This window comes from Rousettus aegyptiacus, unplaced genomic scaffold (assembly GCF_014176215.1).
Source record: "Rousettus aegyptiacus isolate mRouAeg1 unplaced genomic scaffold, mRouAeg1.p scaffold_m13_p_3, whole genome shotgun sequence".
Classification (NCBI taxonomy): Eukaryota; Metazoa; Chordata; class Mammalia; order Chiroptera; family Pteropodidae; genus Rousettus; species Rousettus aegyptiacus.
In genome coordinates, this window is record NW_023416306.1 from 132,319,415 (window position 1) to 132,343,407 (window position 23,993).

The 23,993-nt window shown below is 41.2% G+C and overlaps 1 protein-coding gene across 8 annotated transcripts in view; it reads left to right on the top strand.

Annotated features, from left to right (window-relative positions):
* Window positions 1-23,993, top strand: part of ANKDD1A (ankyrin repeat and death domain containing 1A) — a 41,146-nt gene that overhangs the window by 10,685 nt on the left and 6,468 nt on the right. For 4 of the 8 annotated variants that reach the window (XR_004956365.1, XM_016141057.2, XM_036239567.1 and 1 more), the window contains 8 exons: window positions 8,250-8,354; window positions 9,041-9,139; window positions 12,606-12,704; window positions 13,253-13,351; window positions 15,467-15,565; window positions 20,845-20,943; window positions 21,996-22,094; window positions 23,075-23,170. Coding sequence is in view for 7 of the 8 variants with exons in the window: in XM_016141057.2 (XP_015996543.2) it covers window positions 8,250-8,354; window positions 9,041-9,139; window positions 12,606-12,704; window positions 13,253-13,351; window positions 15,467-15,565; window positions 20,845-20,943; window positions 21,996-22,094; window positions 23,075-23,170 (795 nt within the window). In the remaining variant the exon portion in view is untranslated. The remainder of the gene's footprint in view (window positions 1-8,249; window positions 8,355-9,040; window positions 9,140-12,605; window positions 12,705-13,252; window positions 13,352-15,466; window positions 15,566-20,844; window positions 20,944-21,995; window positions 22,095-23,074; window positions 23,171-23,993) is intronic. The other 4 variants (XM_036239566.1, XM_036239568.1, XM_016141060.2 and 1 more) reach the window with 4 other exon arrangements.

A 23,993-nucleotide genomic window follows, 5' to 3' on the forward strand; every position in this document is an offset into this window, starting at 1 on the left:
TTTATTATAAATCACAATATCATACTTGATTACTTATGATTACTTATTTAAAATGGTGTCAGGTCTACGGCTATGCTATCCTGAACAAACCCAATCCCCTCTGATCTCAGAAGCTAAGCAGGGTCAGGCCTGGTTAGTACTTGGACCACCTGGGAAGACCAGGTGCTGTAGGTATAAAAATAAAAAAATAAATAAGAGATTGTAAGATGACAAGGTCCTTGCAATCAACCAAGGGTTGCCTAGTCTAAAAAAATTTAAAAATAAAAATAAATAAATAAAATAAAATGGCATCAGTGAGATTCCTCTACTGTAATGTTAGCATTTTTCCTTCCTATACTCCATTGTTAGAAATTCTTTGTGGTTTTAATTTACATTTTAATAATAATTAATGTTGTGAGATATCTTTTCCTGTGCTTATTTGCCTACCATATATCTTTTTTGGTGTCCAAATTATTTTTTAATTGGGTTGTGTTGCCATAAGAAACATCCAAACCTGTAGAGAATTTTAATGAGTTTCTTTGAGCTAAACTGCCGACAGCTGCAGGGAAGCAAAATCTCAACAGATTAGGAAAATGCTCAGGAGAATGGCGTTTTTGCAACTTATTTTATACATTAGAATCAAAGGAGAAGACAGAAGGAGGGTTACACGAAATCCTTTGGTGTAGATTGGGGGGGGCGCGGGGGGAGAGAAAGCAAAGCGGGAAAATCTCTGGGATTGGATGAAAAGTAATACAGAGAGACACATACTTCTTTTATTAGTGAGTACATGACAGTTAATTATTAACCTTTTACAGCTTTTAACACAGGGACAGTATTCTGTGAAAAAGATAGCAATGAGGGGTTCTGTAGTCTGTGTGGTAGGCTGTGCCCTGAGGGGCCCGGATAAAGGGATTACTCTGACATTCCAAGTATATGTTATCTTAGATGCAAAAAGACTACAGAAAGGCTTACTTGATGTAAATACTGACCTTTGTGAAGAAAGCTACAGGCCCAGGATGTGACTACCCACCATGACCCGCTTTTAGTTAGGAATTTGTATGTTTAGACCATTCCATGTGGTTAATTTCAGTCTCTGAGTTTGTAGGGCCCGCCATGCTGGTCTCCCCTGAGCTTGTCAGGTTTAGTGTGTGGCCCCCTTTTCATCCACATTTCCCTTCTCTGGACATAAATCAATCCAAGGAATGCACTAATGACTAACCTTTTAGCTGGATAATGTGGTCCCACAGTGCTAGGAAGGGTCATTACTAGGAAGTTTTTGTGTCGTCATTGTCTTGCCAAAATGGTGGACCAGTGGGGTTGGAGCCAGACTGTAATCTTGGATGGCAGTCAAGAGCAAATTTTTTTTTTCAAAAAGAAAGGCCAGTAAATGGGAGGTAGTTAGGTCTTATGGGCCTACATTAAGAAAAAAACACGCTGAATCTAACCTATACCTCTTCAGTTTTCATAATCTGACCATGAGATGGGTTCCCATTTACAGGTTTTATTAGCATTATTATTATTTTAATATGGATGATCTACTTCCCATTGGAAGCACTCAAGTGTCATTCATTATAAATCTGATTCCTGCTAGTTGTGCAATCAGGGGTTAAGGCAGTAAGAACATAACAGTGTAAATTACCATTACCATCTAAATATTTTCAGAGGCCAGGACATTAAGGGTTTTATAAGTAAATTTCCTGTGCCTCAGCAGCCGTTATAGCCGGCCAATTTTTTTTGGTAGCCATTTCAGCTTCCCTTTGAATTAATATAGTCTTTGTCGGTTTAGGGGGCAAGCATGCTCCCATAATTAGGTTCTAGTGTTTATACATAAAATCCCTTTTTCAATATTCCTTTCCCACTAACTTTCTACGACTTCCCTTGTCCTCAATTTGTCTCTTTTTACTTCTTCAGAAATAACCAATTTATTAGGACAAACTACTTCTTTCCTACCTTCTACAATAATATTCCTTCTAAATTTCAATTAGAAACCATAAAACAAATATTGTTGGTAATATAAAAGTTATACATCTTCAGCAATTATTAATGGTTGGGCTATATAAGAACAAGGTTTGAGAAAAGCTCAAAGAACAAGCATAACTATTATTATGACTAATATTATTAGTAGACAGATGCATAGGGTGACCAGTGACTAGTTAGGAGGAGAAAGGCTATGTTTACCAAAAGGATAAATCTCAGTTTGAGAAGCACTATAGGAAGAGCTTTTAGCCAAGGGAGATTAAAAGCCTCTGAAAATTCACCTCGTTGAGTTTTAATTGTCCCATTTGTATGTTCTACCAATCCAGAGGACTGGAGTGATAAGCACAACAAAATGCTGTAGAAAGAATAGGCCAAATATTACAAATGGGTTGCATTATTTGCTTAGTGAAATGAGTCCCTCAGTCATTATGTAACTCAGAGGAAATTCCCCAATTGGGATTTTTTTTCCCCAATAATAATTTACCTACTGTTAAGGGTGTTGCTCGCCTACAAGAGAATGCCTCAATCCAGTGAGGGAACATACAAATCATAACTAACACATTTGTATCCTTGAGATGGTGGCACAGACCTAAAGGAGGTGAGAAATGTCATTGGGACCCAGAGTTACATTTTGGACAGATAGAACATCTGCCATACACTTAATGAGCTACTGTAAGAGATTTCCACTAATATTGTTTAATCCATGAAATCATCTTTTCAAGACCCCAATGTGTTAGCTCATGTACATGTCAAGGTATAGATAATTGAGCCCTTATAGGTAAGATTGATTTCTGATTGGGTCCAAGCCATATCTGTTTGTCTGGGTCAAAAGTTTCCCAGTTTTTTTGCCATAACCTCTTTTCTTCTTCTGCAGCTGTCCATTGGAACTGTGAAAGACAGTCTTACCCTGATTTAATAGGAAGAAGAAACATTGTCAGGTCCGGCTGCTTATTGCTGTTTGTTTACCTGCAGTGTCAGCTAAATTATTTCCTTTTGCTTTGATGGTGGCAGCTTTAGAGCATCCTGGAATTTTAATAATTACCAATTGGTTCGGTTGCTATATGTCATTTAATAATTCTGCAGCCCTATTTTCTGTTCTTTATGGGCTGCCCTGAGGAAGTTAAGAAGCCTCGCTGTTTCCTCAACACAACAAAGTTGTTAGCGGAACCAGAAGCATAGTGACTATCAGTGTAATTGTTGGCTATTTGATTTTTGACTGATTGACAAGCTCCGTTAGAGCAATTAATACTTGTTGGGCAGATAAAGTAAATCAGAACCTTTAATTATGTTATATTGGAAGTTATTACATATCTAGCTTGTGATATCCCTGTTCATCTTTCAGATAAGATCCATCTGTAAACCAAATTAAGTCAGCATTTATCAATAGGAGTTTCCTGTAAACTGTTCCAAGGAACAAAAAGGTAGTCACTAAGCAAAACCCAATCATGGATGTCTAATCTTGCACAGAAGGTAGCAAAATTGCCGGGTTGCAACTGTTAAATCTAGTTAAAGCAATATTAGATACAGAAAGCAAGAATACTTCATAAGAAGCCAGTTGACTGACAGATGAATGTGATGAGGGTTCAGTAAAGATTCAACAGAATGAAGAACATGAATATAGCATCGCCTATAATTATTTCTTCTGTTGTTTGCATAACATGGCTACAGCAGAGATAGCTGTCATGCAGGGAGAGCCCTTTGGCTACTGAGTTTAATCGCTAACTATACTCTCCTGTAAGTCTATGATGATCTCTGTTTTTGAGTTAAATCTCCTATAAAGCATTTCTTTCATTTTCATGAATAAAAAGGAAGAAAGTTTACAATTAAGGTGTCCCAGAGCAGGAGCTTTAGATAATAATAGAACTTTTTCAGCTTGTTTCCCTTCAGTGTTCTATTGAATTGAATCAGGTTGACCTGATTTTAATAAGACATATATAGAGAGGCTGGGCCTATTAATAAAAATTTTGGAACCCAATTATGACAGTATCCAGTCAGACCCAGGAATCCTCTAAGCTGTTTTTGTTTGTTTGTTTGTTTTTAGAAGAGGAAAGGATATTATTTCTATGAATCTTTCAGGGTTAATTTATAGCCCATATTTAGATATTAGATAACCAAGCTTTTTTATTTGGGGTAAACAGATTAAAAGCTTGTCCTTCGAGACTCTATGTCCCTTTGTGGCCAGCTATTGTAATAGGTAAACTGTGTCCTCTTGGGAGTCTAATATGACTTAGAACATAAAAATAAATCATTCACATATTGAATTAGAGTGGAATTTTTGGAAAATTCAGTATCATTCAAATCAGCTTTTAATGCCTGTGAGAAATAGGTGGAACTCTATGTATATCCCTGGGGTATTACTGGGCAAGAAACTCGTGATCTTCCCAGGTGGAAAGCAAAGAGGTATTTCCTGTCTTCTTCTTCTTCTTCTTCTTCTTTTTTTTTACAGGAATGCTGAAAAAGGCAGTACATAAATCTATATCACTGGAAAATATTGGCAGTCCAGAGGAATAGCTGATAATAGAATATGTGGATTTGGCACCATAGGATTTCTTTATTTATAACTATGAGATCCCGTGTAAACCTCCACCCTTTCCCATTGGGTTTCTTTACTGGAAAAATAGAAGAATTAATTACAGGGGCTCGTACATGGAATTATAAGCTCCCTCCCTTTTAAAAAAGTAATCTTGTATAATGGGCTAATACCAGCTAGTGCATCAGGTCTTATAGGACACTGGTGAATATTAGGTAGAGATAAAGTGTTGTCAATATTTCTTTTAATACTAGTGGCTTTGCTTAATTTTGCCAATATCTGTACCGGAAAAGGCCCAAAGTTGTATTGGAACATCAGTCTCAAGATTAGTTTCTTCTTGTGGAGGTTACTTTAAAGTCATTATTTTCCCAATTGGTTCAGTATCTGATTTATTTAGTTATAAATACATTTCACCCTTCTGGGAGAAGGATGTGTGGGCATCATTGGTTTCAGGAAAGTTTCACTCTATCAAGTGAATTGGGGCAGATTTAACTAGTAAAAATACAAGTTTCCCCCTAACATTTCCTAGCTGGAAGGGAACAGGCTCTGAATTAAAAACAGACATTGATTAATTAGATGTCCCTACCATTTGCACAGACACTTTACTTTGAGAAAGAGAGCACCTTAGCTGGGTAGCATTAAGAACAGATAAAGTAACCCCGGTATCTAAAGAGACTTAGCAGTTTTCCCTTTTATGGTAATTTCAATTTCTCCTAAAGTATTAGTAAGGAGAAGAGGAAATGCCCTCTCATACCCCTCAGCACAGACCTATACTTGCTTCTGTTTTTTCTTCCTTTTTCTAAATCTCATTTCAGTTTTCTACAGTCCTTCTTAAGGTGACCTGACTTTCTACAACAAAAGACTCTTCTATAGGAGTTTCCCAGCAAATCTTATTCAGAAGCTAGTAGGCGTATTAATTGGAATAGGTCAGAATAGCCGGGATCACATGTTCTAACAGTTAAATCAAATTCCTTTGTGAACCCATCAGAGTCCTGAAGAGGGTTGGGGAAATCCTTAGGTAGATTCTTTAATTCTGTTCTAATCCAAGGAACATATGTAATTACTGATTTCCCTCTGCCTGAGACCAGCTTTCTCCAAAGGGAGCTGCCAGAATTTCTGTATTTGTTTGTTTGTTTGTTCTGGTCTACTCTCGTCTGGTTTTCTATTCTGAGTGGACCCTCAGTCAGTAGGGAACTGCAGAGGAGATGGTGTAGAAGAGAGAGAAGGAGGAGAAAGAAAGGAGAATAAGTCTGGACAACGAATTAAAGGGTACTGTGTGGCAGTTAGAGAAGAGGTAAATGCTGAGCGTTGGCATTGAGCAGCCTTGGAAACTTGCTTAGGTTGAGAGACAGTCTGAAATTTTCTTATTAACTTCCTGAAGAGAAGGCCTCTCTGTTTTCTGTTTTTTTATTTTTATATTTTTAATAAACTTTTATTTTAGAATTATTTGACATTTACAGAAAAGTTAGATTACACAAAGTACCTGTATAACCCTCACCTGGTTTCCTCTATTATTTTCTTTTGTCTTTCTATTCTTTTTTTTATTATGGTGTCATTGGTTCATGAAATCCAGTAGGTTTCAGGTGTACAATTCAACAGGAAGGCATATATATATGTATACACTGAATCGTGTGTTCACTTCCCTGTTCTCCTTTTTAGAGGCTTCTATTTGCCATTTGAGGTAAGCCTTCTATTCACTCAGTTTGATTTTGAGCCAGTTTTCTTTTCCTATTGCGCACACAAAAAATTAATTTACATGTCAAAAGAGTTCCATTTTGACCATCTTAAGTTGGTATCTCTTCTAGTTTAATCTTCCCATTTCTGTATGTACTTGCAAGTTCAGTTTCCCTAGGAATTGTGCGTCTGCAGGAGTATTAATGGAGACTGGGGGTTGGGAAATTGCTGGCCTTGGAAGCATGATTTCCCAGGTTAATTTTAGTCTTCTTTTGAGATCTGCAGAGTCAAGGGATACTGTGTAGTCAGTTGAAGTGTGCTGCTTATGGGTTGAGCTCCAAGGGCCTGTCACCTCCCAAGTTGCTTCAAACCTCTTACACAACTGGGTTTCTCCTCACTGCTGTCTAATACAACTGTGAGGACTCAGAATCCTAGGTAACCAGCCTTTATGTGTGAGTCCCCAGACAAGTCCATTATTTAATTATAGTTGTGTTGGAATTCCCTATGGGGCCCTGCTTATTTTGAGGGATACCATCAAAAACCTCCACATAGATTCTTAGTCAACTAAGAATCGAGCTGGAGGGAGCAAATGCCCCTTATCTCCAGAGCTGAACAAGTTCAGACTCTCATTTATCCAGCAAAAGGTCTGGTCATATTCACAGTAAGCAATTCCAATTGAAGAGCTGAAATTAAAAACCAGCCACCCATTTTTATTCCCTGTTCCTTAGTTATCTCTACCCTTGTCCTTAGCATGAGTTACCTCAACTTTTAACTTTTAATACCACCTGGAAGATTTTAAAAATCAGCTCAAATAAAGTTAGAGTCCTACCTTAAAACAGGGAGGTCCGGAATTCCAAGAAAAACTCACCCAAGTTCACCCGAAGAAAAGTGGGGAGTCAGTGGGGGCACAACAGGCCCCTGCTGGTACCTAGCACCTGGTCCCTGTCCTCAGGGTGGTCCTGGGTGGGCTTCTTTGGAATCCTGCCTAATGTACCAAGTAAATGTTGACATAAGAAACATCCAAACCTGTGGAGAATTTCAATGAGTTTCTTTGAGCTAAACTGCCGGTAAGCAAAATCTCATCAGATTAAGAAAATGCTCCAGAGAATGGCAGTTTTGCAGTTTATTTTATGCATTAGAATCAAAAGAGGAGACAAAAGGAGGGTTACATGAAATCCACTGGTGATAGATTAAAGGGGAAGGAGAAAGCAAAGTGGGGAAGTCTCTGGGATTGGATAAAAAGTAATACAGAGAGACACATACTTCTTTTATTAGTGAGTACATGACAGTTAATTATTAACCTTTTACAGCTTTTAACACAGGGAGTGTTCTACAGAACCCCTACAAGGTTCTGTAGTCTGTGCGGTAGGCTGTGCCCTGAGGGGCCCGGATAAAGGGATTACTCTGACATTCCAAGTATATGTTATCTTAGATGCAAAAAGACTACAGAAGGGCTTACTTGATGTAAATACTGACCTTTGTGAAGAAAGCTACAGGCCCAGGATGTGAATACCCACCATGACCCGCTTTTAGTTAGGAATTTACATGTTCAGACCATTCCGTGTGGTTAATATTGGTCCTTGAGTTTGTAGGGCCCGCCATGCTGGTCTCCCCTGAGCTTGTCAGGTTTAGTGTGTGGGACCTTTTTGTCCGCAATTGTTTAATTCCTTGTTGATGAGTTTTAGAGTTCTTTATAAATTTTGGATGCATTTAAAAATAAATTAGAGACATCAGTGTACTTCCCTCTAAATACATCAGCATGCATATCATTAACTAGGGTTCAATTTCTTTACATATAATGAAGTACACAAATCTTAAATTTACGATCTCTGAGATTTGACAAATGCTACTCCTGTGTAACAAAAACCACTGTCATAATGTAAAACATTGTTCTGTTGATTTTTATGACCACTCATGGCAATCTATTTAAAAAACAGTGCTTCAAACAATATAGCTATAATACAAGGCCAGGGTAGAGGCTCTGGACTGAAAAAATAGGATTTGCAACTAAGATGTTGCTTTTGGGAGACAACCAGTAAGAAGGGCTTCCCTTCGCAGACTGCAGGGACCACCCTGGGTTTGTTTCCAGGATGGCCTTACCTTACTGCATTGTGCAGCCCAAAAAGGCCACGTGCCAGTGCTGGCGTTCATAATGGAAGACCTGGAAGATGTGGCCCTGGACCGTGCTGACAAGGTGAGAGTGGCATCAAGGCTGTTTGTCCTTTTCATTTGGACCAGGGCTCCTGGGGCCACTCCTACCCATTCCTTGAGCACATCCTGTGAGTTATGGGAAATGCAGACTGGACCCTGCCTCAGGGAGCTATTGGTCTAGAAAGGGTATTAGGGCGCAAATGAGCAAGACACAGGCAGAACATGACCAGTTCCCTCTGAGAGGCTCTGATAGACAGGTGAGAGAAAGGAACAGCTCCTTTTGCTTCCTGGGGGAGGTGGCGTTTGGTGAATGAACTGGATTTTGCTGCTAAGATTAGAAAGTAGGGGGGCATTCCAGGTGGAGGAGAGAACATCGTTAGAGCTTTAGAGATGGAAAAGACCCTTTATGTGTGAGTTCGGTTGGATCAGAATCTTGGGAGTTAGGGCCAGGGAGTTCTTGGGGTCCCTCATGGAGATCTCGACCCCCAGCCACAAGACTCTGGCCCTTAGTCAGTCGGCAGCAGGGATCCCAGGAGGGTTTCAGTGGGGGAGAGACTCACCCAAGAGGTTTTATTGGGAAGTTGGGTCTGGGCTTTTTAGGCAGAGTGTGTTGGGTAAGGGGAGGGGAGAGTGTCTGGGGCAGGAGAGGCCACTGCAAGCCCAGAGTGGTTGGGGAAACGAAGGCCAGGTGGGCAGGGAACGAAGGTTCACTCTCTTTTCCCCGGTCAGTTGGGAAGGACAGCGTTTCACCGGGCAGCTGAGCACGGGCAGCTGGATGCTCTGGACTTCCTTGTGGGCTCTGGCTGTGACCACAGTGTCAAAGATAAGGTACTGTGACCATGGGCCCCAGGGGAGGGTCAGGCTCTGGGCCCCTGACCAGGATGGGTGCTGGCAGCTCTCCTGTGCCTACTTCTGACTCCAACATGCTAGGAGAAGCAGGCGGCCCAACAACAAGAGTGTGTCTGATGTTCTTTAAACAGGCCTTTTTTGAGCACACTCTATGGGCCAGTCTTGTGCTACAGAGAGGAGCACAGAGATGCCCGTGACAGTTTCTTACTCAAGGAGCTCAATGCCACAATCCTAGTAAAGAGCTATGAGCTAACGTGGGGAGTCAGGATGGCAAGTTGGTTTGGTTTGTAGTGCTGCCTAGAGTAGGTTTGAGCAGACTGTGATTCCACTGGGGATGTCTGTTGTTAGGGGGTGTGGGAAGAGTTAGGGGGTTGGTAGCCATACATCTGTGGTTATTTGCTTTCTTTATGATTTAGTAATTTTCTATGGTAATGGTAAAAGTAGAATAAGAACACTGACAAGGGAGCATTTCATTCAGGGTAAATTTCACCAATCTGAGAAGGGGTGAGGGATGGGACCTGAAGGGACTACCTTGTAAACGACCCATGTCAATAGACCTTCGCGAATCCTTAGGCAAAGACGTTGCAGCAAATTCTAAACAATGATTTCATCAAAGGGACAAACTCCATTTTTAGTTTTCTGATTAATGTCCTAGGCCAGAATAGAAGAAGTCCTGTTTCTAAGCTAGTGACAGAGAGTTCACAGACAAATGTGCTATAGGATTTAGAGCTGGAAGGCATCTACATCAAGAGCTACTTCAACCTTCTCACTTTACAGATGTGGAAACTGAGGCCCAGAGAGGGGGATACTTTATTTTTTATTTATTTGTTTATTTTAAACATTTTATTTATTTCTTTTTCCCACTCTCCCTTCTGAGATGATGACACTTTAGCCAAGGTCACACAGCAAGACAAATGTCAAGCCGGGTTTGGAACCAGCATCCTGATGCCTTAGCCCTGTGGTCCTCGTTCTCACCAAGCTGCCTCCTGGGGCACTGAGCCCTTGGGTTTACAACAAATCTGTCTGTCCACACTCATCCTTAGGGACGAAGACTGAGTAAGACCGAGTCATATCCTGAGACTTGAATTGGGCTGATTTCCTTCATTTCAGAATCATGGCTGTCTCTGGAAATGGCCATGTCCTGTGCCAGGAACCGAGAATACAGAGAGGGATAAATGACAGCCCTTAGCAGGGCGCATCTACTCAGGAGACCAAAAAAAAAAAAAAAAGATTCTACTAAAGGCCCTGAGAGAGCAGGAGCACCAAAATCAAAAAACGAGAAAGTCCAGTTTTGATGAACTTACCCAGAACCCTTGCAATCCAAAATTCTAGAAAGAAGCGTTTAAAATTGCATGGCCCTGTTGAGTTTTACATTTTCAGGTAAGGAGTACTTCATCTGGGGAGGAGCCATAGTAAGGAAGCTTTACAAGGGTCCGGGCCACTTGAGGTCTGACTCCTGCTAGGACCCCATGGCTGCATAGGGGGATAGACCTGTCAGAATCAATGACAACACAGGTCATGCCTCAGGTGCTGTAATGGTAGGGAGGCTTTGAGAGCCCAGAGAAAGTGATTAATTCCACTGGGAACACTAGGGAGATGCAGACAGGGCCTCACGGACGTAGAGAGGCTGGGCGCCCCCACAGGTGGAGGGCAGAAGGCACTGGGCCCAAGGCCAAGCCCTCTTACTGTCAGCCTCTCCCGCCTCTGAGTGCCCTGCCCTGCCCAGCCCTCGTAGGGGGTTCGTGCCACCTGCATCTTCAAAGGACGAGATGTGGATATTTATAACCCAGAAGGAAAAAGAAAGCTCTGCCCTGTCTCCACAGCCCTGTTCGCTGGGGGCACATGTTGGCCCCGCCTCCGTTCACCCACGTTCTCTGCGTCTCTTTTAACACGAAGACTTCACACTGTGGCCACAGTCCCACAGCCTGATCCTCACTTGCTGCAGTGAGTGGAGAGGGTGGGAGAGGAGCAGAACAAAGCTGCTGAGGGGAATTTTTAAACTTAAGTTTATTTATGAATATAATATGATGATGATCATAAGGGAAATTTAAATGTTTCGTCTTTGATCCCATAAGATAGTTATAGCTGTTTTATGTATGTGTGGGATCTATCACGGGGTGGGTATGTTTTTAACTCTTTTTAAGTACTGCTTTGGGTTTGATATATGTTCACATCCTCATCGGACCCTTTAAAGATCTGTGCCTAGATGTGAATGTCCTGATTCTTACCTCAGAAAGGTATCATGAAGGCCAGGATGAGGAAAGAGCTTGAGCTAGCAGGCTCCCATGACTGGTTCAGCTAGGTGTGTCCAAGGGGCCTTCTGGATGTGAAGAATGGCCAACGCTGGATCTTCCCTTCTAAATGTTTCCGTGGGTTCCTCAGGAGTCCCTGCCATCTGTGGTTCTTTAGGGACGTACTGTTTCTCTGGCTGGCCACTTACAGCTGTCCTTTCCCCGCTAGGTGTCCTTGGTAGTAAGATCCCTTTAAGGATAACCCCTCAGCTGGGGCCACTTTTAATACAAAAATATTGTGCCTTTTGCCCTACCCCACCCACTCCACTCTCTTGGCTCTGTCACTGTCACTTTGAACTTCTCAAGTATTCAAAGGCAAATACCAGTCCTTTGGCTTTCAATTTCAAAAAGACACATGTAAAGCTCTCCATCACATTGTTTACTCATTGAACAAGTATCTATTGAGTGTCTGCCATGTGCTGCAGGCCCTATTCTAGGCACTTCAGAGAACGAAAAAGAAATCCTCACCCTGTGGTGCTTAAGTTCTAACAGCAGAGTCAGACAATAAATAATAAGCATAGTTACAAGTAAATTATAAACTGTTAGAGGTTATCAGTGCTATGGGGAAAAAGGAAAAGCCAAGCAGGATAAGGGGATCAGGAGGACAGGGGTGGGAGTTCCAGTTTTAAATTATGTCAGGGCTGGCCGCAGTAGTCAATGCAAAGCTAACATCTTGAACGAAGACAAGGAGGCAAGTGACTGGGCCATGTGGCTGGGTGGGTACAGCCTGAGCACAGGGAGAGTTCCTGGAGGTGGCCTTAGCAGGGGATGGGGATGGTGATCTGGGGTCCCCAGCAAGGGATTAACTTTAGATAGGAGCATGGAAGGTGGGGCCTTTTTTTTTTTTTTTTTAAAGTAATGTGTCTGCCTTGTAGTATAAGAGAGACCAGGACTTGGCTCTTGAAAGTGCCCTGAGTTGTAGTTTTTCACACGGTTCTCAGGGGGCAGGGTGGCATTGGCTTAGTACTCAAGGCTACAGTTTGTAGAGTCCACTTGGTTGCGTCGCAGCAACTCATGATTTGCTCTGCAACCCTGAAGATGTCACTTGCCTTCTCTGGACCTCAATTTCCATGTCTGTGAAATAAGAGAACGGCTCTAGCAGGTCCCCAGAGCCTGAGAGGATCTGTGATTCTCCCAGCCCCTTCTCCCTGTAGGAGGGGAACACAGCCCTGCACCTGGCGGCTGGCCGGGGCCATCTGGCTGTGTTACAGCGACTCCTGGACATCAGGCTGGACTTGGAGGAAAGGAATGTGGTGAGTTGCCCCCTGGAGGACTCAGAGATGCATGATACTCACTCCTTGCTTTCAAGAAACTCCCAGCCAGTGATGCAGCCCAGTTTTCTGTGGTAGAGGCCCTGAAGCCAGTTGCTGAGGACATGGTCTTGGACTACTAGCCCACCAGGAAAAGCTAAGCAGCAGCACAAAACTCCAGGCTTTGAAGGATTACCAAGAAGTCATACACAGGCTGTGTGCTCAAAAGATGCGAGAAGTCTCAGTGGCCAGGACAGTCAGGGATGGCTTCCTGGAGTTGGAAGGAATGGACAGAAAGCAGGAGTGAGGCAGCTTGGAGGGTGAGGAGAATGTGAACACAGGTGTGGAGGAGGGGGTGAATGTACCACATGCTCCTCGAAGTGGGATAATCAGGTGTGAGGCTCAGGGAACCACGAAAACCAGTTCACTGTCCTCAGGAGCAGGACAGTGGAAAGCTCGGAGAGCCCCAGAGCCTGGCTTATGGGCGTCCTCTTGCTTCAGGTCCTGGCCTTAGCCTCCTGTCATCCTCATGCCTCTCCTGTGTGTTTCAGGAAGGTCTGACTGCCCTGCACGCGGCTGCGGAAGGGATCCACCCCGACTGTGTGCGGCTCCTCCTGGGGGCTGGGAGCAGCGTGAACGCCCTCACCCAGGTAGCCAGGCCTCCCCATGACTGATGTCTGCCCTTGGCTGCTGAGCTAAACTGTGTCGACAGTAGCAGCCATAAGGATTTCTGAACGTTGTGTGGGCAGAGGCTATGAGGCAGCAGGCCCAGGTTCTGATCTTGGCTTCTTCACTTCTGAGCTGTGTGATCTGGGGAAGTTATTTTCTATGAGCCTCACTTCCCCCCAACTATAAAATGAGGATGACATATACTTACTTTTTTACATTTCTATAAAGCTTGAATATGAGCGCAGTGCCCAGGACAGAATAGAAACTCAACATCTGTTTGTGTCTTCTTATCGTTAGGCATTTGATAGTTTGCAAAACACCTTTATAACTATTACTTCAGAAAAATGTCTTCTGCATTTTACAGATGAGGAAAGTGAAGTTTAGAGAGGTTCAGTGACTTTTCCTGGTCACAAGCTGGTAAGAAGCAAAGCTGAATTTGAGAGGCCTATCTTCTGACTCGGTCACGAAAGATTTGCCCTGTACAGTGTGGAGGTGGTTGCCCAGTATGAGGCTCATCTGTGCGGGGGCCACACCAGCCCTCAAACCTGGGCCTGGGTGTTACTCTGGGACAGGCTTCTCCTCTTCCTCTTCATTGTATTTCCTTAAGTCGGTCACTAGAAATTCTCCCCTGGAAAGGTGGGTTGTGTTCTTTCTTTAAGTAAGGAGTTGGTGTTTTTGTTTTTGTTTTGTTTTGCTTTTTACTTTTAGATCAATGACAAATAGTCTTTCTTGGCTGGTTGAATGGCTTTGGTGTCTGGAATTCTCTATTGGTTCCAAATTTCAGTAGTAAGGCAAAAAGAATATTGATAATAAATAATAAAATATAAATGATAGCAAAACTAGTTTGAAAACAGGAATCGAAATGGTATGCTAAAATATTTGACACAAAGTAAAGGAGAAAACAAGAACAAAAAAGGTAGGAGACATAGAAAATAAATAGCAAAATGCCAAATGTAAATTTAATAATATCAATGTTAAACTTTCCTAATTGTGAATAATGCTTTTTATAAGCTACAAAACACTTACAAGAACTCCCTTAGAAGGTGTTGGAGCTGCTAGCCTAGGAGTATGGGAGTGGAGGGTGGCTGGGGGACTCCGAGGCCCAGAGAAGGAAAGTAGCTGCTTTAGTATACTTCTGGTGCTGCTCTTTGGTCAGCAAGGCCCTTTCTCTGTGCCTAGCACTGGGGGGGCTTCCTAACAGTCACAGCATAGGAGTTTTGAGACTGGAGAGGTTGTGTCCAGCTGGTGGCCATTGGTAGGGCGGAGCTGCCCACTGCACTGGGCCTTGTGCTCTAGTCTTGGTTTCTGGCAGAGGCTCCATTCTGTATGGACACTCCTACCCCTCAGTGTCATGCAGTAGGGTCTCTGAGGAGGGGGGAAACCCAAAGTGAATGCATTTCTCATTGGGAGATGGCCTGGTTCCCACCCACTCTGTGCACTCACTCAGACAGTCTTTGAGAGGGTGACCAGCTTGTTTCCAGTTTGCTCCACAATATCTTGGTTTTGAAACAGAAAGTCTTGTATCCCAGGGAACCCTCAGTCCCAGGCAATCTGAGACAGTTGGTCACCTAGTGAGGCTGGCCTGGCAGAGTGGGGAGGTATCTCATGTGAGGTCGTTGTTGGGTCAGGGACTGGCTCTGACTGAAGAAGAGCACTTAGAAGGCCCTTCTGGAAGAAAACCCTTGCTTTGGCCCTGCCAAGTCCTGCTGGAACACCCTGAAACCAGCTCCAGCTGGGCAGTGCATGCCAGGTAGGGGTTGCCCTGTACTGGCAAATCTTACTGTCCCCTTCTTTGAAAACGTGTCCTCAGAGTCTATACTCTGCATATCTTTACCAGCTAAGGAATTGCACAGGCTTTGGCTTATGTGTCGGAGTTTGTGAGAGGAAGTGAGAAAAAGTTGAGACCATAATGAGCTCCTTTTATTAGACACCAGGCCTGAGCAGGTCATTGATTTCTCCAGCCTCAGGGTTTAAGAGGGATAGTAGTCCAGGAGAAGGAGGGTATGAGACAAAAATGGAATAATGAATCTCAAAGTGTTTTGTTAACCCACTATGAGGGGCCTTAGGACATTGCTATGATTCCTGTTTTCCTCTAGAAGCAACAGAGCAGCCTCCACTACGCAGCTCTTGGTGGCTCTGAGGATGTGGCCCGGGCCCTCATCCACGCAGGAGGCTGCACCAACACGGCTGATTATGTAAGTGTGGGGCCTGGGCTGAAGGGGGTGCCCTCTGCAAAGTCTTCCATGACCTCATTGATTGGGATGGGGTCGGGTGGGGACCAGGACCAGGGAAGCTGGCTGCAGGTAGGAAAGTCAAATAAGGTTCTAGTGGAACAGGATTAGAAACCAAGCTTGCATTTCTTCCTGAGTGAATTTGCTCCCATTCTCCACTCATTTATCCATTGGGTCTTAGTAATGATCTTTTCATTACACATCTAGCCTCTTGGTTGTTCATTTTTTTCCCTGTTATGTTGTGATACACATAGTATACCACAGATGACAGGACCTTGTGGTTAAGACATGGACTTTGGTGTCAGACAACCTGGCTTTGTGGCCTGGGTCTGCCAGTCAAAAACTAAATGACCTTCAGCAAGCAGCCTTGACCTCCCTGGGCCTCTGTTTATTTATCTATAAGTCCTATTATTATTCTCATTACATAAGTGAGGAACTATCTATTATTTAAATTAGAAAGAGGTCTTTCATATAGCTGAAATAAATACTCTATTTAAAATTATTGTAAAGACAGTGTAACACAGTTTATTGGAATATAGAGAAAAAAAAGCTCTAGTAAGGCAATATTTTATTCCCGCTCAGTTTCTCCTCAGCACCTCCAACTAGAATGAATCCAGGCTAAGGCAGAATTCTAGAAAGGGATGCTTATTTGTTTTTCCCCATCAAGAAACAAGAATCTCAACTCTAGTCCAGTGGAGTCTACCCAGCCCAGGTATCCAGAGTTGCTGCATAGTTTTCCTAGAAGCCGTTTTTAGGGGCTGACCGTGCCAGATGTGGTCCAGTGTTCACATTACATTTTAATTAATGGTTCCTCAACTGTTGGATATTTAAGTTGGCTCTGATTGTGCCACTATGAATATTGACTTCATGAACGTATTTATGGCATATAATTTTTTATTTCTTTTGTATTATATATCAATTTTCCAAACAGGATTTCTAGGACAACTAATAAAAATATTTTTATGATTTTTGATGCAAGTTGTTAAATCGCTTTCCAGAAAGGTCACAGTATGTAGCTCCTAGTCATTTTTGAGTGACCTTTCACTAATATTAGATATTAATCAATTTTATAGCTAAATGATTCTTTGTTATTGTTTTATTTTAAATCTCTTAGATTATATTGAACTTTTCCCATTAACTCATTTTTCTAGTTTGTTCTTCTGTTGTGAGTTATTTCTTCAGATCTTTTGTCCTAATGGTGAGTTTTTTTATTGTGTTTTTTTTTTAACTAATTTTTAAGAGGTCATTACTCTTGGACCATCATGTATATTGTTTGCTCTTACAATTTTTTGACATACTGAAGATGTTTTTATGAAATCAAAATTATTCTTGACACAAGCTTTGAATTTTAATTTAGTAATATTCTAGTTGTTTGATGTTTCTTTTTAATCCTCCTAAAATGTACTTTTAAATATGGTGTGATATATTGCTAACAGATGTTCCCCCCGCAATTTTTTATGTCTCTATCTCAAGTATATTTATTAAATAATTCTACATATCTTAGTGCTTTTTCATTCCTTCCATCATCACATATTTACATTTTGATATATGATGGATTCTATTTCTGGGTGAATGATTCTTTTTTAATGAGTTGTATTTCTAATCTTGAGCCAGTACCATACTATTTTATTGTTGCCTTATAATTTGTCTTAAAGTCATATATAACTCGTCTCCCTTAATTATTCTTGTTAGTATAATTTTTTTATCCCTTTATATTCTCACTTGTTTATCCTTCCAATTGAAATTTAAGGTAATTTTGTCAATTAAAAAATTAATTGAAGATTTAGATTAGTCACTGTACTACTGTAAACTAATTGGAGATAATTTAAATGATTTTAATAATTAATCTTCCCATATAGAATACAGTATGTCCCTCTATATGTTCAAATATTAATTTGAATCTGCCAACAAAATTATACTTTAAAATTCATTAAAGGAAGTTTAGAAAATGTAATAAAATTATCCATATTCTACCCACAGATATTCTTTTTTATTTACTCTATACTGATTTTTTTTAAATTACTTATTTTAGTGTAGTTAGAATTATAATATATATATAATTTTGTGCCCAGCAATACAGCATTTCTGTATTGCTGCCTAGCTTTTGATGATGACATTTGGTCTAATATTAGAGGGGTCATGATTTAATAGCCTCTTTAACAAGTATGACATCAGATATACTTGCCAATACCAGTGGTACAGCTTTATTCATGCATGTAAATTTTCTTTTGGAAAGATTCCCAGAAGTGGGCATTTGAGGTTAAATGTTGTGAACATCTTTCTAGTTCTTGATATATAAACCCAATCACTTCCTAAAAATCTTGTACCAACGTGCAGAGCCACAGCAGTGTGTGGGCCACCCATTTCTTACTCCTCTTACCAACATTGTATATTAGGTGTTACGTTTTTCTCCCGATTGAAAAAAAAAGAGGTCTATAGTTTACATTAGGTTCACTCTTAGTGTTGTACATTCTATGGGGTTGGATAAATATATAATGATATGTATCTACCATTATAATAACACAGAGAATGTTTTCACTGCCATAAAAACCCTCTGTTAGACTATTCATCCCTTACCCACACCCACCCAGCCTCTGGCAACCATAATCTTTTTGCTGTCTTCATAGTACTGCCTTTTCCAGAATGTCATATAGTTGGAATCATACATTATATAACCTTTTCAGATTGGCTTATTTTACTTAGCAATATGCATTATGGCTCTTCCATATTCTTTCGTGGCTTGATATGATAGTTCACTTCTTTTTAGCGCTGAGTAATATTCCATTGTTTAGATATACCACAGTTTATTTATCCATTTGTTTACTTAAGGACATCTCGGTTGCTTCCAAGTTTTGGAAATTATGAATAAAGCCGCTATAAACATCTATGTATAGGTTTTTATGAGACATGAGTTTTCAGCTCCTTTGGGTAAATACCAAGGAACATGACTGCTGGATCATATGGTAATAGCATCTTTAGTTTTGTAAGAAACTGCCGAACTCTTTTCCAAGGTGGTAGTACCACCTTGGAATGAATGAGAGCTCCTGTTGCTCTACGTCCTTGCCAGTATTTGGTACTGTCAGTGTCCTGGTTTTTAGTTATTCTAGTAAGTGTGTATATCACTGTATTTTTTTGAGCACTTCTTTACTTTTTGTCACAAGATGCTCCTGACTCATCCTATATATTTCCTGCCCCAGTCCTAGAATCATTTTCTCCAAGAAGCACTAGTTCTTTTTATTGGAGAATGTGCATCTTGCTTTTATCACATAACTATATCTTTAAGATCTTTCCATATAAGTATATATATGTAAAAACCTCTTCATTCTTTCTTATAGCTGCATAGTATTCCATTCCATGGTTGGACCATAATTTATTAAATTGTCTTCTGTATAAGTGTGGTTCTAATCTTTTGCTATTACAAACAATACTGCAACAAAAATCTGCACATATATCATTCCATATATGTGGAAGTATATCTGTAGAATAAATGTCTAGATGTAGATTTGTTGCGTCAAAGGGCACTTGTACTTTTTATATATATTGTCAAATTGCTATCTCTATGGACTGTATCAATTTATACTCACTCAGTAATATAAAATGGTACCCATTTCCCCACAGCTTTGTCAACACATTTGGCAAAGCTTTTGGATTTGTGCCAGTCTGACGAGTGAAGAATTTTATCTCCATGCAGTATTAATTTATATTCCTTTTAAGAGTCTTCTGTATTCCCTTTTTAATCAAATGTCTGTTCATAGCCTTTGACCATTTTTTATTTTGTAATGATTTACAGGAACCTGTTGAAGGACATCTGGTTGTTTCCAGTTTGGGGCTAATATGAATAAAGCTGCTAGGAACATTCATGTATAGATTTTTGTATAAACACACATTTTCATTTCTCTGGGATAAATGCCAGAAATGCAATTGCTAGGTCCTATGGTAATTGCATATTTAGTTTTATAAACAATTCCAAAACTGTTTTTCAGAGTGGCTGTACCATTTTACATTCCCAGCAGCAATGTACTTGTAATCCAGTTTCTCCACATCCTTGTCAATATTTGGTGGTACCGCTTTTTGAAATTTTATCCATTCTGATATGCGTGTAGTGATATCTCATTATCGTTTTAACTTGTACTTCCCTGATGGCTAATGATGTTGAACATCTTTTCATGTGCTTTTTTTGCCATCTGTATATCCTCTTCAGTAAACTGTCTAGTCATGTCTTATGCTTATTTTCTAAATGTTTATTTTTAATTGTAGAGTTTTGAGAGTTCTTTTTATATTCTAGAACTAGTCTTTGTAAGATATGTGACTTGCAAATATTTTCTCTTGGTCTATAGCCTGTCTTTTCATCTTCTTAACAGGATCTTTTGCAGAGCAAAACACTTTTAATTTGACAAGATCCAATTTATCAATATTTTCCTTCTTCGGGTCATATTTTTGGTGTCAAATTTAAGAACTCTGCCTAGTCCTAGATCCTGAAGTTTTCCTCCTATGATGCATTTTGAGTTAATTTTGTATAAGATGTGTGGTTTCAGTCAAAGGGCTTAAGTTGTTTGTTTGTTTTGCCTACAGAGGTCCAGTTGCTCTGGCACCATTTTTTGAAAAGGCTAACTAATTTCCTCCACTGAGTTGCTTTTGCACTGTTGTCGAAAATTGGTTGGGCATATTCATGTGGGTATCTCCACCCTTGCCCTCTTTTAAAGCATACTTTTCATACTGTTCTGCAGTTTCTAATAAACTTTTTATTTTAGAATATATATATATATATAATTTTACATAAAACTTGCAAAGATTGTACAAACAGTTCTCATATATCCCACATCCAGTTCCCCTATTAGTACCATCTTATATTAGTATGGTATATTTGTCACAATTAATGAACCATTGTCAATACATTCTTATTAACTAAAATCCATACTTTTCCCAGATTCCTTAGTTTCTACCTAATGTTCTTTTTCTGTTCCTGGTGAAGAGTAGCAGAAAAGGGAAATGACTTGCCCAAGGTCACATAGTGAGTTCCTGGCATAGCAAAATCTCAAACTTGGGTCTTCAGGTCCCTGCCCACCTTCAGGATAAGTTTTGGACCCTAGGGATTCAGGCTTTGGGGCTACAAATACCTCAGGCCACCGCCAAACTCAGAAGCACTATCCATACCCCTCCTTACTCCCATCGTGCAGCACCTGCTTGCAGCCGGGCAGTCCTGGGAGGGACACGTCAGTTGATCCCCATGTCTCCCTCCTCAGCAGGGTGCCTCTCCAATGCATCTCGCTGTGAGGTACAACTTTCCCATCCTGGTCCAGCTCTTCATTGATGCCGGCAGTGACCTGGATGCCACCGACAACGTAAGTGGCTGCAGAAACCACCTGGGCCCCATGGAGCCTGGCACCCTCTTGGGCTGGCAGGGCTCGGCTGCGGTGTACCAGCATGGCACCAGAGCTGAGGAATTGCTTTTTTAGCTTTTAAAAAGCTGTTTGGATATTTGTTAAAGGTAACTTCTTTTTATTAACCAGTCTTCTATTTTGAACATGTTGGTTGTTTTCAAGTTTTTGCCATGATATATATATAACACTGCAGTAAATATCTCCCTACATTCAACCTTTTCCTTTCGCTGTCTTTTTTCCTTAGGGAAAATTCCCAGGGAAGAGGTGATGAAACAGTCTTGTGTCATGACAGGAGGCCTCTCAATCCTGAAGCTGTGATCTGTCAGGAGCCTTTTTAAATCCCTGTCTCCACAATCCACCTCCCAACCATATAGTCCTCAGTGTTGGCACACGGAACCACTAGGAATAAAAAGCAATGTGGCAGGATATATCATAGACTGTTAAAATGGTCAGTATTTGCAGGACTGAGAATTCAGCTTCAGGAAATATGCACAAAGATATTCATTGTAGCACTGTTTATCAGTCCTCGATTTGAAAATGACCCCAAAATTTAAAAACTGAGAAGTGTTAGGCAAATTATGGTATGGATGTAGACTATTATGAAGCTATTAAAAATAGCATTTATAAGAGTTTATAATATGTGGAAAGTATTATGTTGAGTATAAAAATGAATGCAAAATGTGTATATATATATATATATATATATATATATAGGATGATCTCAAATATGTAAAACTATAAACATAATATACAGGATCATTGCAGAGCTGGACTAAGGTGGGTTATCAAGTAATATTTTTTCTTTATTCTTTCCACTTTTTTTGTACTCTGCTGAGTATTATGTTCATTATTAAACCCAGTTTACTCCTTGCCTCCCATAACTTCTTAGAGAAGTCATAACCCTTTGTTAAGTTCCAGCTTGGAGTGTACTCACCTTGGTCCTGTTTGGGCTTTGAGCCTCGGCCCACCCTACATGCCTTTCTGATCCTCCATCCCCTTGGCTTCTTCCACAGAGGCAGCAGACGCCCCTCCACCTTGCTGCGGAGCACGCCTGGCAGGACATAGCAGAGATGCTCCTGGTTGCGGGGGTTAACTTAAACCTGAGAGATAAGGTACTTCTGCTCACAAGCAGCCTCCCTTTCATGCTTCCATGGCTCCCTGTTTGCCAGAGACTCTGCTGCAAATGCCTCCTGCTCTCAGAGTGTCCAGGCCTCCCATCCCTATATACCAGCACAAATGCAACCTCGTCTAGGAAGACTTCCTACCCCTTCATTACCTTCCCCTGCCTTCTCTGAGGTCCCTCAGCATTTAAGTCACCTGGTGGGGAGTGGGGTTGGGGAGTGGGGGAGCAGCACATCAGCATTCCACAAACCCCTGTGTAAGACAGAGTTAAGAGAAGAAGCTTCCTGGCTCATCGTACCTCTGAGGGAGATACCGCCTCAGGGGGCTGGAGATCTGGGAGGTCACAGGCTTATGAAAAGAATGGCTTTTGTATATGTGGCCCAGCAAGCAAGGCCAGCCCTTCAGGTGGTGTGGGGAGGGTCAAGGTGGGGGAGGAGGAAGACCAGGCCCTGAGGCCGGACCTGGCAGGGGCTCCCTGCTTTCAGCTGGGCCCCAGGGCAACTGACCACACTCCAAGAGGAACTTCCCATTTTCCCACAGGTCTTAGGAGTGGCTGAGGCCAGCACTGTGCAGGAGGCATGGAGCAAGGGCTGGGAGACGGAGGGGAGGTGGGCAAACAGGACACGATAAGCTCAAGCCCCATCTCTGGGCTCTTGTTTCATCTGAGAAATGGGGCTGGTAACAAATATTTCACAGGTAATGTTGGAGTTATGCAGCTTGTGTTTCATTGTTCTAAGGCTTCCTAAATTCTAAAGAAACACAAGAGGTGGTAGCTGGAATTATTATTATTACCTTCTTCTACCTATGACTTTTCCACCTCTTTTGTCATGCTCAGAAAGCCCTTCTGCTCTTCAGCACAGACTTCTGGGAACTGCTTCCTTTGGGCAGCAGGGTTTGTAGTCAGTGCTAGAGACCACCCTACATCCCTCCTATAGAAACCGTGGCTTCCCTTTTCGCTTCTCACTCGCAGCAAGGAAAAACCGCCCTGGCAGTGGCCGCCCGCAGCAACCACGTCAGCCTGGTAGACATGATCATAAAAGCCGATCGTTTCTACAGATGGGAGAAGGTACTGACACCCTATGCTTGATCTCTCCAAGTTGGAAAGGAAACGGCCTTGATCCAGGTGGAACTGGCATTGACCAATTCAGGGGCCCCTCTGTTTCCAAGGGGGTAATAATCCCTATCTTACCTACCACTAGGGTTTTGTTTTTTTGTGAGAGTCTGGGGATGGGGGATTATCCAAACCACACTGAAATAGGGCTGACTGAGGTCCATGCCAATGTAGAGAGACTACTGGACATGGCTGTCACTCTTGGTTCATAGATGAAGACACGTATGTGTGGATAAAGAGATGGCCAGTTGCTTATAGCTCACTGCCAATCTCCAGGTGATTGGAATTGCTGCTTGGAGTATTGTATTCAGGCAACTTTCTGAGCCCAGTAGGAAAGTGTGTTGGGATTGATTAGTAATGTCTGCTCTGGAATTGGGAAAGAGTGGCTTACTAAGGACAAGTATTTGCTATTCCAGTTATCAGCAAATGGGAGCGGGATGGGAAGTTTTTTGGTGTCTTTGTAGGTTGTTTTTATACATAGAAAATAATTTTTATGTTTCTTCAGTTTTAAAAATTAATACTCAATTTTCTACAAATTTAGAAATTAGTTTTCCTCAAACTTTTATATTCATTTTATAAATCTTATTATTCTATTATATAACCTAGTAAATTTTAACAGTCACTTTTAAGGAAGCCTTTTGATTAATGTTTGGTCTCACATTTAAACTTAGTTAACTAAATTACTATAAACATTTTAAAGTAAATGAACACATTTAATAGGTTTTCTTTTTAAGCACTTCAAATGCTTCCTAAATGCTTAAATTACCCTAGTAAATCC